Below are 12,891 nucleotides of genomic sequence, written 5' to 3'. Positions count from 1 at the left end.
GCTGCTTTTAATGGGTTTGGCAGTTACATCCTCAGCAATGATTCTGGAGTTCATGGACGGTTCGGCCTTGAGGCCAGCATGCACAGGGTAGGCAGTGGTGATAGAAACAGAGCTGCATGTCATACCCCAGCTCTCCCCTTCCACCTGAGATGCAAGCCCTGAAGACAGCAGGGGCCTGCTCTTGTCCTGGGGTGACTGGAGAGGGCAGGGGAGGCCAAAGCTTTTCTCCCACTTTCCCTTGGGTATTGTGGGCCAGTAGAGCAGTTGACGCTTTGCAGCAAAACCAAAGTGTGTCAGGCTGCTCTATGCTGGCCTGGGATATTGGAACGAGTGGACACCCCGTCCCACCCAGGACAAGCCAGATTCTTGCAGGCAGCAACTTTTGCCCCTTGCCTTTGGCTCCCTAAAAAAAGAACACTCACTCTGGCTGAGGAAACGGGGCTGTATCTTTGCGGGAAGTACAACAAAGCCATGAAGTGGTAGCACAACAGGGGCTGTGCTTGAGGAGTCGAGCTGTCCTGTGGCGGCGGGAGATGCCAGCAATGAGCCAGACCTTCCAGCACACTTGCGTGTGTCCGTGGTGTGCAGCACCATGGCATTGGCACAGCTGCGTCAGCTCTGCTCAAACGGAGTCACCTCCTGGCGGGAGGGTGCCACCTCACCCATGCTCTCTGGAGCCAGGGACACAGTGCTCCGAGGTGGAATCTTGCTGCTCTCCTTGGCACCCTCAGGTTCATGATGGTCTGTGACACCAGGCAACGGACTAAAGGTTCAGCATCATTTTCCAGGGGCTGGAGGGCTGCAAGAGAAAGGCACCGAGCTGAGAACAGACTCCCACCTTTGCAGAGATCCCAGGAATCCCCCGCCAGGCAGGGCCAGCCCCACTCAGCTCTTCCCATGGGGAGGAGGCAGCAGGTAGGACAAATGGATCAGCTGGCACTTGCCGGTTGGCCAAGCCCCAGATGCCCCCCAAATACCCCCTGCTCTCCCCCACATACGGACACAGAGCCTTCCTCGCCTGGGGCAGGCCAGTGAACTGGAGCTCACTTCCCAGCCTCCTCCCTCCTCCCTGCCAGGGCTGCCTGACACAGCGCTGCTCTCACTCACCAGTGCACATTTCCTGCACCTTCTCCTTTCTCCGCTTCTTCACTTGCTGCCCGATGAGCCCTAGGCAAACACCTCTGCTCACCCCTCATACTCCTCACCAAGCCCCGAGCAGCACAGCTCCCATCTGGCCTTGCCAGCTTGGCCATGAAGCCTCCTCCCCTTGAGCAAGGCTGGCCCCAGCCCCGTCCCCAGGGTCCCCAGGGTGCAGGACCCAGGGACGGTGGGAGGGACTGAAGACCCTCCTGTGTGCCCGTCTGGGTGGGCAGGCATGGCCCTGGGCTTGTGGCTCACCAATGAACCTCACAGCTGCCTCCCGCAAGGATGCGTCCGGGTTCTCCAGGTATGGCAGGCTCAGGCACAGGTGTTGCTCCGCTCTGCTCCTGTCCCTCAGCAGCTGCAGACAGCACAAGGACAGGGGGTTGGCACCGAGCCTCCCCAGAAGGCCAGGCCTGTCCCTCCTCCCTGCTCCGGCCTCCTCTTCCTTCCTGTTCACGCCTCCCAGCTAGAAGCTGGCTGGTAGCCAGGTTCAGAGGGAGCAGAGGGCAGAGCGGGGCCTGCGGGTGCTGAGATCCCTGCCATGCTTCTGCCAAGGCCCAGCCAGGCCAGGGGCCCCTTCAGCACCCCAGCGGGCACTTAGAGCAGAGGGCCCTGCAGCACAGCCCAGCACAGCGGGGGCTCTGGGCTGCAGCAGTGCGTGGGGGGCACAGCTGTGCACCCTGCACACTGGCCATGGTGGCAGGCCTCGTCCCGCCGGGGCCCCGGGGGCTTTGGCCACGTCCTTACCACGTACTCCCCGATCTTCCACGTCTCCGCTCTTCTGGCCAGCTGCTTGAGCTCCTCCCACTTCAGGAACTGTGCAGCACTGACCAGGGCTTCCTGAGAGGCCTGCAGAGCAACAGAGACCAGGAGATGCCACCGCAGCCACGGCAGGACACCCTGGGTCCCCCTCGTCTTGGCAAGGCTCCCAGCCTTTCCCAGCCCCAAATGGCAAGACGCAGCGTGCCACTAGGTCTGGCCCTCCCTGAAGGCAGAGGCAGCTCTGCCTTGTCCTTCGGCACACAGGAAGCTGGACCTCATGCTGCCATGTGTTCCAAGGCACACTTGGCAGCAGCCCTTGCCTTGCTGCTCACCTCCACCCACGGCATGTCAGCATTGCTTCCCCAAAACACTGCTCCCTACCTGGGCCACTCTCTGCATCTTGTCACTCACGTGGAGGAAGAGCGGCACCAGGCTCCTCTGTGCATGCTGCTTCAGGTTCCATTTGTTCTTCCCCGCCACAATCTCCAGCAGGTCTTTGAAGAGGAGCATGGAGAGCTCTCGCACTCTGCTGTCTTCCTGCGGGCAGGGAGGAGAGGAGGGCAGGCCTCAGCAACGACTCCAGGAACGGGGCCCGACAAGAGCGTTTGCCGTTGTAAGGCCTCGTCCTCTCTGGGCACAACTGTCCCCCAGCCCGGCCAGAGGTCGGAGCTGAGGACAAGCCTCTGCTGAGGCAGCCTGGACAATGAGGGTTGTCGGCAGCAGCACGACAAGCCTCCCTGGGCTCTGTCTCCCTCTCCCTCTGGAGGGAGCTTCTTGGATTTCCCGAGGGCTCCATCAGGACCCCCGCACAGAAGAGGACAGAAAGGGACAGCCCCGGGGCACAGCCTCTCCCTCACTCTCTAGCCTGCTCCTGCTTCTCTGCTCATCACTGCCCCAGGCCACGGCTGAGAGCAGACAGGGGGCTGGTTTGCTCTACTCCCACAGCCCTGGACACCAAGGCCAGCACAGGGCATGGGCTGAGAACCACAGGGCAAAAGGTTTCCTGACACACAGCAGGGCCTGTGCGGGGACGTGCCAACAGGCACATATGCAGAGGGGCACACAGCACCCAGACCACGCATACAGACCCCCGGACACACCAGCAGAGCCCCGGCTCTCCCACCAGCCTTATGTCATCAAAGCGTGGCAGAAGCTTCTCAGCCAGCTGCAGAACAATCGGGTTGGAGCCCTTCTGTTCCAGGTAGCTGAGGATGTTTCTCAGCAGCATCAGGCTTCCCACACACACTTCCCTGCAAGCATCCTGCAGCCACTCCATGCTGTCTGGGAGCAGGCTCTGCATTTTCCTTTTCTGTGGGAAACACACAACTTTCTTTGTGGGAAGCAAGGACAGACCCCCCCCCCACCCAAAAGTGCTCTGTGTGCTCTTTTCCCATCAGGGCTCAGTGGCCAGGGCCAGGGCTCTGCACACACGCAGGCCTTGGGCACAGAGGCTGCAGTGCAGGGCACAGATCTCCAAGGGGGCCCTCAGCATGCACTGGCCTCTGTAGGGAGCAAAGCTGCTGCCTCAAGGCCCAGGAGCACCTGGCTGCCTTAGCCCGGCCCTGTGCTCCAGCTCATTGTCCCTCTCCCAGATCTTCCCGCTGGGCACTGGTGCCTTTCTCCTTGTGCAGCACGGCCAAGGGCCTGGCATGACACTCGGGGCAGATGAATGGGGCAGCGGAGACTTGGGAGCAGCTTCCACACCTCCGGATTGCCAGCCAAGTCCAAGCCAGTGTCTCCTGTCAAGCCCCAGGCTGCCAGCATGGCTTCACCCGCCTGCCCCCCTCCTCACCATCTTGGGTCTTTTCAACAGAGTCACGAGGCCTCTGAACGCCAGTCTGCACATCTCCAGGCTCTCACTCTGCACATAACTCTGGACGAGTGGCAGGACCTCCTCATCCATGTCAGCAAGGTCAGGGCATTCCAGCAGCTGAAATGCACTCAGCACTGAAAGACTGGCAGAGCCGGCAGGACTGCCTGCAGCGTGCAGCTCTCCATCCCACCCACCATCCAGGGCAAGGGCACCAGGCCCTCACAAAGCTCAGCCCAAACACAGCAGGCATTGTGCAGACACCCCTGGGCCCTGCTCCCAGCCCTGCACCTCATGGCACGCTGCACACACCGCTCGCCTCCTCCTCCCGTCCCCTGAACCCTCTGCAGCCTCTTGTTCTCATCCCTTGGAGGAGCAATTGAACACACAGAGAACTGCCACAAAGGAGGCACAAAATACAAGTGCTTACGAGTGGTCGCCCAGCAGAAACGAGCCAAGGCCGGGGCTACTAACAGGAGCGTATGCATTGCCCCAGCTCCATTCACCAGCATCACCCCACACGCATGTGCACAAGCGAGCTACAGCATTTAGAGGCCCCTCCAGAGAGGCACCGCTTGCCATGAGGCCCACCTCGACGAAGAAAGCCATGACGGGCAGCTGATGAAACTGGTCCTCCCTCCTCAGCAGCCTTGCCAGCTGGTGGAAGAGCCAGCAACGCAGGTGACTGGGAGCCCCCCTCATCGCTCTGTCAGAGGCAAGAAGGCAGTGCTGGGCCTCAGGTGAGCAGGCAAACCTCCTCTGGCATCTCTCTGCCCTCTCGAGCCATGTCCCTCCAGCACAGGGCAAGGCAGGCCAAGGCAGTGCTTGGCACGCAGCTCCTGCAGCCAGCGGCATTTCATCATGGAGCACTGCTCTTGCCCTACCACACCTTGCCATTAGAAAGCCAGCGTCAGTCATCATTATGTTCCTTTTGGTGGGAGACCGGAGAAACAGCCTTCCTGCCCAGGCGGCATGGCCTGCCCACACATCCCCGCTCCTGCCCGCTTTGGATTCCTGTGCCCCTGGGCCCTCCCCATGTTCTCCTGTGCCTCTTGCACCTTTCCTGGGGCTCTGCCCTCGGGGGCACTGCAGGCACACCGTCCCCAGTGCTCTCAGTCATGTGAGCCCAGGCCCCACAGGACGGCACTCCAGGCCTTTGGGAGGGGACCACTCCTGCACGCGACCCTCTCCCACAGCTCCTAACACCACCTGCTCCCCCAGCAGCTCTCCAAGCTGGGCAGCATGGCAGCTCCCAGGGCCCTTCTGCTGGGCGAGCCCTTGCCACAAGGGCTGAGGCTGCAGCCCCTTTCTTGGAGAACTGGCGCTCCCCCTCCCCCAACAAGAAGCACAAGGGGTGGCACACCCCACATCCAGGGAAGAGGTGCTGGGCCAGAGCAGGCCGGAAAGGGCTCCACCTGGCCAGCACCACCACTCCCTTCTGGGAGGTGTCCGCATGCAGAAATAGGTCCCAGCCACCCTTCCTCTCAACAGCCACGGCTATGGTCTCATAGTGAGCACAGCGCAGCAGACTTTTCATGGCCTGCACGGCGCACCTGCATGCACAGCAAAGCCCAGGTCACACTGGCAGCCTGGCCCTGCCTCCAGGTGCAGCGCAGAGACAGGGCCACCGGGATCGAGCACCTGACGTGGCTGGTGGGACGGGACTCATCCCGTTGGCATTCCCTCAAGAAGATATTTGCTTCCTGGTGGCTGAACTCTGCTGTGAAGACCATCTGCAAGAGCAGCGCCAGGAAGAGCTGGGGAAAAAACGCCTTCACCGCCTCTGGGCAGACGGGCTCCCGGACGATCTCACACAGTGCCCTCGTTGCCTGCAGAAAACACCCAGACACACCTCGCACTCCCGAGCAGCCCCCGGCATGCTTCCACAGCCCTCGAGGTGGGAGGCTCGGGCACAGCCTTGGAGCATGGGAAATGCAGATGGAGGCCTCAGCCTGGCTGCCTGACCAGGGCCAGCACCCGCAGGCTCTTTGGCCTCAGCTCCTGGTTGTACACAGTGAGCCTTCCTGCCTCAGCATGACCATCACCTCGGCAGGCTTCGTGTAGCGTGCACGCTCTGCCAGGCTCCCTGTCCCAGGCTGTGCTGCCTGCCCAGGTTTTGCAGGAGCCCTACTCCTGCCCTTCACCTTGCCCCGAACCTTACCCTGGCTTTCCAGCCTGCTGAGCGAGGTCGGCGGATGCAGGGACAGGGTATGCAGGATGGACATTTCCTGGGCATGGCCAGCCTGGCTGTTTGTGTGCAGAGAGGCCAGGCAGCACTTGGCAGCCCTGTGCGCTGGCACAGTCGGAGGCCTGGCGCTGGGCATGTTGTATCCATGGGCCCAGGAGAGGTCCCTGCTTGGGGACACACCGGCAGGGGAGAGGGCGAGAGGGGGCCTAGAGAGGCAGGCACCAGCCTGGGGGCACGGGAGGCCTCGTCCCCTGACTCATGGCCAGCGGAAGGATGCAGTTGTTGTCCCTGTTGGAGCTGGACTGCTTGTGCAGTGGCCACTCCTCCAGCAAGCTCAGCAGCTCCCGCAGCATGTCCAGCGCAAGCATCGGCTTATCCATCAGCACCTTCCACATGCTCACGGCAGTGCTGCAGGCCAAGAGCGCTCTGTCAGTGGTGCCTCCTTGGCCGCAGCACCGTAGCCTGGGCCAGCCCTGGAGGTCCCCAGCTGTGTGCCAGCCCTGCCCCTGCCCACCCCCTCCTCGCTGAGAGCCCCAAGAGGGTCCTGTCCAGGCAGGCAGGACATGACCAAGCTGAAGCCCCTTGCACCATGGCCCAGGAGAGCCAGGAGCAGGTGCTGTGCTGGGTAGCAGCACCATGGGGCATGTGGCCAGAGGGCCACCAGGGCAAGGCAGGATGCTTGGGAGCAGGCTCACAGTGCACTGGCTCTGCAGGCAACCCTAGCTTGCTGGTGGCCAGCAGGCTGCAGCTGCTGCTGGGACTCTTGGAGCCAAGCCTCTGGCTAGTCCCCGCTCAGCGACAGTGGGTGAGACAGCAGTGAGAACGGGGCTGCTACCAGGCAGCAACCAGTACTCTAGGTGCCACTCAGAGCTGCTTCCCTCTCCATCACCACCTCTGTACCAACCCCAAGGCCCCCTCAGCCCCACTCATTAGGCATCCCTTTGCTCATCCACGTCTCCTCAGGACCCCATGGCCAACAGTCCCAGCAAGGGAAGTGCTCCTCACCCTCACGATCACGCTGATGTTGCTCGTCCACAAAAGGCAGAGCTCATTGTCGGCTTCCCTCTCCTTCTGGGGCTCCACGTACTCTGGATCATCCTGCAACATCGCCCGGCCTGAACAGCAGCAGAAAGACACAGTGGTCAGGAGGAGTCATGGAGAGCTGCAGGTGGCAGACTCATGGCGTCAGAGAGCAACCAGCCTGGCAGAGACAAAGGGCATGCCAGGAATGTATGGGGAGCAAGATTCCCAGGGAGGGTCGGGGCCTATTCCAGGGCAGAGAAGGGCAGTTGCTTCAAAGGGTACTAAAAGCCCCACGGATTTGATTGGACTTTCCAGTGGGAAGCCCGACACAAGCCGTAGCCCCTGAGCAGGGGCTGCTGAGCATTTTCCAGGCCAGTGGTATCCAGGACAGGTACTAACAGCCTGCTCCCCTGCTCCTACATCAGCCGTGCCTCCTGCTCCTTTGCCTCACTGAGCAGAGGGGCCGAGGCAGTGCGATGCCTTCCCCGGCCTTGCCAGCATGGCCGCGTGCAGAAGCACACAGCCCAGCACTGCTTCTCTTACGTCTTCGCTGCACAATGAATCTGAAGAGGCAATGGAGAGCATCCAAGGCCCCACACTTGGTCTCCGCATCCTCGTACGCACAGCAAAGGATGAGGCAGCCCACCAGCTGTCCCAGCATTGGCATGGGACAGCAGTGCCTTCCCATAGCAGGCAGGGCTCTCATCCACTCCTCCAAAGGGGTGCCACACCTGCGGAAGGCGGGTGGGACAGGTAGAAGGGCTGACGGGAGGCAGTCACCACCAAAGCCCTGAAGCCAAGACTCTGCCCAGGCATGGATCCCAGGGGAGCCAAAGCTCTCGAGGGCCCTGCAGGCCTTGCCTGCCAAAGCAGCAGCCCAGCACAGGCAGCACTGCCAGGCTGCGGCTCACATCATGCTCCGCGCGCACTGCTCCCCTGCACAGGGCTGGGGGCACAGCTGGCTCCTGCGACAAAGGGACTGCAGAGAAAAGCCCATGGAGAGAGCGCCAAAGAGCTTTGCTTCAGGGCAGAGCCTTGCTCACTGCCTTAACCTGTGCCCACGCTTCCCTCTGAGGGACCCCTGAGCTGCACGGTGCTCTGGGCTGCTGCAAAGGGCCAAAGCGGGGGCTGCACGGTGCTTGGCTCCTTACCTCCAGCGAGGAAGAGTTGGCCAGCAACTTGCTCAGCCTCCCAATCCTCCCCACGGCCCTCTCACGCACAGCTGCTCTCTCCGTCTTGCTGAAGGGCAGCAGCATCTGCAAGGAGAAAGGCTACTGCTCCGCCCGGGGAGCTGACGTCCACTCCAGCAGAAGCAGCTCTGCTAAGCGCCTGCCTGCAGTCCTACAGTGCACCAAGGCTTCCTCGGAGCTACAGCCAAGCCTGGAATGGCCTTCCTGCCCCTACAGGCCCCAGCCTGCAAGGCCCACCTTGCCCTCAGGCAGCCAGCCACACCTAAGCCCCCTCCCAGCCTCTGCTCCTGTGCCTGCACATGGCCCCGGGTGCCCTCTTCAGGATGGCAGGGCTTTCAGGCCACACCTTCCCTAGGGGTCTGCAGTGGGCTGCCTGGCCTCCGGCCTCTTGGCATGGCAGAAGAACCAAGCTTCCGGGCTCGGCTCCCCTTGCAGGACGCGCAGCTCCCAGTGGGTCTCTGCCCCATTCCGATCTGGCAAGGAAAGCACAAGGCACACGGAGGCAGGGGGGCAGCAGCACCAGCTGCCATCTGTGCGGTGCCTAGAGAAGTAGGGTGACAGTCCTCGCACTGCTTTGGTGCAAGGAGAGCTTTGGGGGCAGAGGTGGCCCAGGAGTGTTCATGGGGGCAAGGTGTTCCCAAGAGCCTGGAGGATCTGTGGGCTGGGAAGGGACTTGGGCTGCAGCCAGGGGACACTGGGCTCACAGAAGAGCCCAGTGGGGAACCCCCGCTCACGCAAGTGAGAAACGCCCCCTGCCTGCAGCGTGCTGCCTGTACATGGCACTTGGGTGGGGAATGTCCACTCGAGGGTGTCACTTCCCTCTGCTGAGGAACAGGCAGCCCAATTCCCTGGGCTGAGGAACAGGCCCAATGCAGCCCACTCTTTGCAAATGCCACACCTGCAAGATCTTCTGCAGCTCCAGGAGGCTGGAAGTGGCCGACTTGAGCACCAGCACCTCCAACATGCTATCCATGGCATCGAGGGTCTGCAAGGAGGACAGGGGGTTGTGGCATTCCTTCCCCACTGCCTCTGACCCACAGCAGACTGAGTTGGACCCCTGCTGCCCAGGGAGGACACCCGCTGCCCTGCACGGGCCAAGCAGAGGCCTCAGGGCAGGAGACCTGCTGTGCACGGACCAGCCCCTGGGCACTGCCCATGGCCCAGCCCCGCGGAAGGGCATGAAGGCAGGAGGGTGGGAAAACAAGTCTGAGATCCTGCCCAGCGTTGGATCTATCTGGCAGTCGCCTCTCAGCACAGTGGAGCCAGGGGCAAGCCCAGAGGGGCTGGCGGGCTCCCTGTAGCTCACCCAGCGCCTACCTTGGAGTAGAGGGACATGTCCACGGTCTCCATGTCTTCTCTTGGAGGAAGCAAGAAGACACTCTTGAAGCAGGCATGGAGGAGGCTGCTCTTTTTGCCCTCCCCAACCGGCTCCACTGCACTGCAAAGAGAAAGAGAGAGAGACAGCAATGCCTCTTGGACACTGGTGCTGGGAGCGGTGCCTGGATTACCTGGGGCCCTCTGCCCTGCTGACAAGCCTGGGCCAGGGGAGAGCAGAAGCGCAGCAGACAGCACCACCAGCCTCCTCCCACCATGGTGCACACCTCCCGGCCAGGGACGGTGCCATCAGGCACATGCTGTGCGCAGGTCCTGGCCAAACCAGGGGCTCTGCTAGGTACCTCACTGCCGTGATAGCAAGCCTGGCTTGCTGACGCACGGCTGTGCCCAGGCGCTCCAAGGGCTCCTCTTCCAGCAGCACCTGCAGAGCACAACCCGCATTCAGCGCGGCAACTGCCACCACCCAGCACCAGCAGACCCAGGGCCCAGCTGGCCTCGCCCCTGTCCTCACACCCGCTGCCTCTCCCCTCACCTCGATATGCTCGGCCAGCTCCTGTCGGCAGCAGAACACCTCCAGGCCCAGGACAAGGTCTTGGCGCTGCTGCCTCCGCAGAGGCTGCCGATGGACGCTAGAAACTTCAGCTTCTGCGCCTCTTGCTGACAGACGGGGAAGAGAGACATGGGGGGTGCGAGAGGGGACAGGGAAGGCCAGCAGGACCATTTCCTGCGCTCAGGGGGAATTTCCTGCCTCGCCATTTTGGGCCAGGGCAGCACCAAACTCCTGGGCCGGGGCCGGGGGCGGAGGGGCGGGGCCATGGCAGGGACGGGGCGCCAGCCGGGCCCCCCGCGGCGGGACAGGCAGCGCAGCAGGCTGCTGGGGCGCGGCCGTGGCGCAGGGACAGCCCGCCGGGCGGCCATTGGGCGGCCTGCGTGTTGCTCAGGGCTCACCCCGCCCCTCCCGGGCACCCATTCGCTCGCTGCCTCCCCTCGCTCCCCGATTGGCAGGGCAGGGGGCGGGCTCTCCAGCCGGCTGCCCGCGGCAGCTGCTGGCGCCAAGCAGAAGCTGCAGCTCGGCTCTGTGGAGAAAAGGAGGCTGCAGAGAGCCGCTTGCTCTGCCCGCAGCCCCACCGCCTCCGGGCAGTGTCATCCCGCCCGTCACCTGGCCCCTTCTCTGCACGGCACAGATTATTGGCCTTGCCAGTTCTGCTGGCACCCGGGGCCATGGCAGGGCTCCCAAGTGGGCGGAAAACCACACGGACGTCGGTCAAAGAGCTGGTGAGCAGCCTGGACTGGTTCAGGCTGAAGCACGTCATACAGCGTAGAAATTACGCCCTCCACTCCTACAAGTAGGAGGATGTTGGCCCGTTCAGCTGGCACGGTTGGAGCTGGAGAATGATGCCTGCCCGTTGCCTAAAAGAACTTGTTGTAAAACCTAAAACCTTTTCCCTGTGTTTCACGAAAGCCAAACAGCTAACCTCGTGTGAACTCAAGGAGCAATTTCTCTGGGATGACTGCATGAAAACTGAGGGTTTTTTTCTTTTTTAGGAGAAAAAGCACTCTTTCTTTTCCAAACCCTTGAGTTTGTGTTCTTTGACCTTCATATGTGAGTCTATTTCAGCCTAGCAGGCTCTTTTCACACCTGTAGGTGTTGATGTTGACAAAGGCACCGATGTGCTTTCTAGTGTGGCATGCTAGCACCTATTCCAAGAAGTGGAACTCTCTCTGCTTATTGCGTTGTGGCCAAGCAATACATCCCCACAATGGAAGAAGGTGGAGGGCAAAAGCCTGGCTGTGACTGACCACAGGTGTTGCCAAGAAAGCTGGATGAATCTCAGCACAAAGGGAGCCACAGGCTGGCCTTTGTTTTAAGGCATCCTCTGGACTCCTGCAAACCCCTGAAGGCTGGAAATCCATCCTTCCAGGAGCAGAAACGATGAGCAGTAGAGGGAATGTGCTGCGCAGGTGAGCTGCAGCTGGTGCAGCAAGCACTGCTGGTTTGAAGCGGTGGCTTGCTCCTTTGCCCTTTCCCACAGAAATGCAATCTGATAATGGATGACATTTGTAAGAACAAAGAACTGCAAAGGTGGAGTTCTTCCCATGGAGTCCAGTGGCCTTTCCACCTACCGTGTCGAGCTCAATGCAATGGGGGAGGAGAAAGATGGAATGGATGAGAGAAAGAACAGCAATGCAAGAGTGACTCTTCTCTCTTCGAGTACTTCAAAGTGGGGATTGCATTGGTGGGAAGTCTGAAGTTGGCTAAATAAGGACAGGCAACCTTCTTGGCTCATTGGGAAGTGTTAGAGAAGGACATTGTATCTGACTGAGCTTCAGCTTAGTCTCAGTGCCTAAAGTAGATGAAGGCTGCGGGCCTCAAGGCCGACCTCTATGAACTCGAGAAACATTGCTGGCAATGTCACTGCAAAACCAGTTAAGCCCAGCTACTAAGGCTGCAAACCCAGCTAATGAGGATATAAAATAGGATGCAGGAGACAAGAAGGGATGCACGTGGGTTGTGGTTGACCTTGGAGGCAATAAGGGACTATGCAAGACAAGGACATGGCAACCAGCGTGGGATGTAGGCCAGGAGCTGTCAGGAGGAGAGAGCCACCAATCAGAAGGGGAGTGACCACCGACTCAGTAAAGACGACTGGAGGAGACCTTCAGTGGCAGGCAGGGAAATAAGACTGTAAAGGGTCGAATTACCCCAGAATGTCTTTGTCCAGGGTCTCTCTGTGGAGGCAGCCAGCTGGAGCTGTTGTTTTGCTGTACTGCCATTCAAAGAAATAATTAATTTTGCTGCTTTATGTACGTGAGACTCTGCCCCTCAGAAACCTCGGGTGGGGCCATTACTACAAGAGGAAGTCCCCTAGATGAGGGGTTTGTGTCAGTAGCTGCACGAATTCCTTTGAAAACCCTGTCAAAGTCCTGGAGAACCACAGAATCACAGGACGGTTGAGGTTGGAATGGACCTCGGGAGATCATCCAGTGCAACCCCCCTGCTCAAGCAGGGTCCTCTAGAGCCCATTGCCCAGGATCACGTCCAGACGGCTTTTGAAAATCTCCAGGGAAGGAGACTCCACTGCCTCTCTGGGCAAGCTGTGCCAGTGCTCAGTCCAGAATTTTTTCCTCCTGTGCACATGGAACTTCCTGTGGTTCAGTTTGTGCCCGTTGCCTCTTGTCCTGTCGCTGGGCACCACTGAGAAGAGTCTGGCCCCATCCCCTCGACTGAGATCCCCTCTCAGTCTTCTCTTCTCCAGGCTCTACAGGCCCAGCTCTCTCAGCCTTTCTTCACAGGAGAGATGCTCCAGTCCCCTCATCATCTTTGTGGCCCTCCGCTGGACTCTCTCCAGTAGGGCCATGTCTCTCTTGTACTCTCTTTCCAGCAGGTCAACCCCCAGCCTGTCCTGGTGCATGGAGTTCTTCCTCCCTAGGTGCAGGAC

At 60.7% G+C, this 12,891-nt stretch overlaps 1 protein-coding gene across 1 annotated transcript; it reads right to left on the bottom strand.

Annotated features, from left to right (window-relative positions):
- Positions 1–298: 298 nt before the first annotated feature.
- Positions 299–3,133, bottom strand: LOC138062636 (uncharacterized). Its single transcript, XM_068921544.1, has 5 exons — positions 3,029–3,133; positions 2,317–2,442; positions 1,891–1,992; positions 1,399–1,501; positions 299–799 (listed from the first exon to the last, which is right to left on the bottom strand). Exons 1-5 carry the CDS (start codon positions 3,131–3,133, stop codon positions 633–635), a joined length of 603 nt encoding a protein of 200 aa, XP_068777645.1. The 3' UTR covers positions 299–632.
- Between the last annotated feature and the right edge of the window lie 9,758 nt (positions 3,134–12,891).

This window comes from Struthio camelus, chromosome 28, assembly GCF_040807025.1.
Source record: "Struthio camelus isolate bStrCam1 chromosome 28, bStrCam1.hap1, whole genome shotgun sequence".
In the NCBI taxonomy this organism is placed as follows: Eukaryota; Metazoa; Chordata; class Aves; order Struthioniformes; family Struthionidae; genus Struthio; species Struthio camelus.
This window is presented reverse-complemented; position numbering and strand designations above follow the sequence as displayed.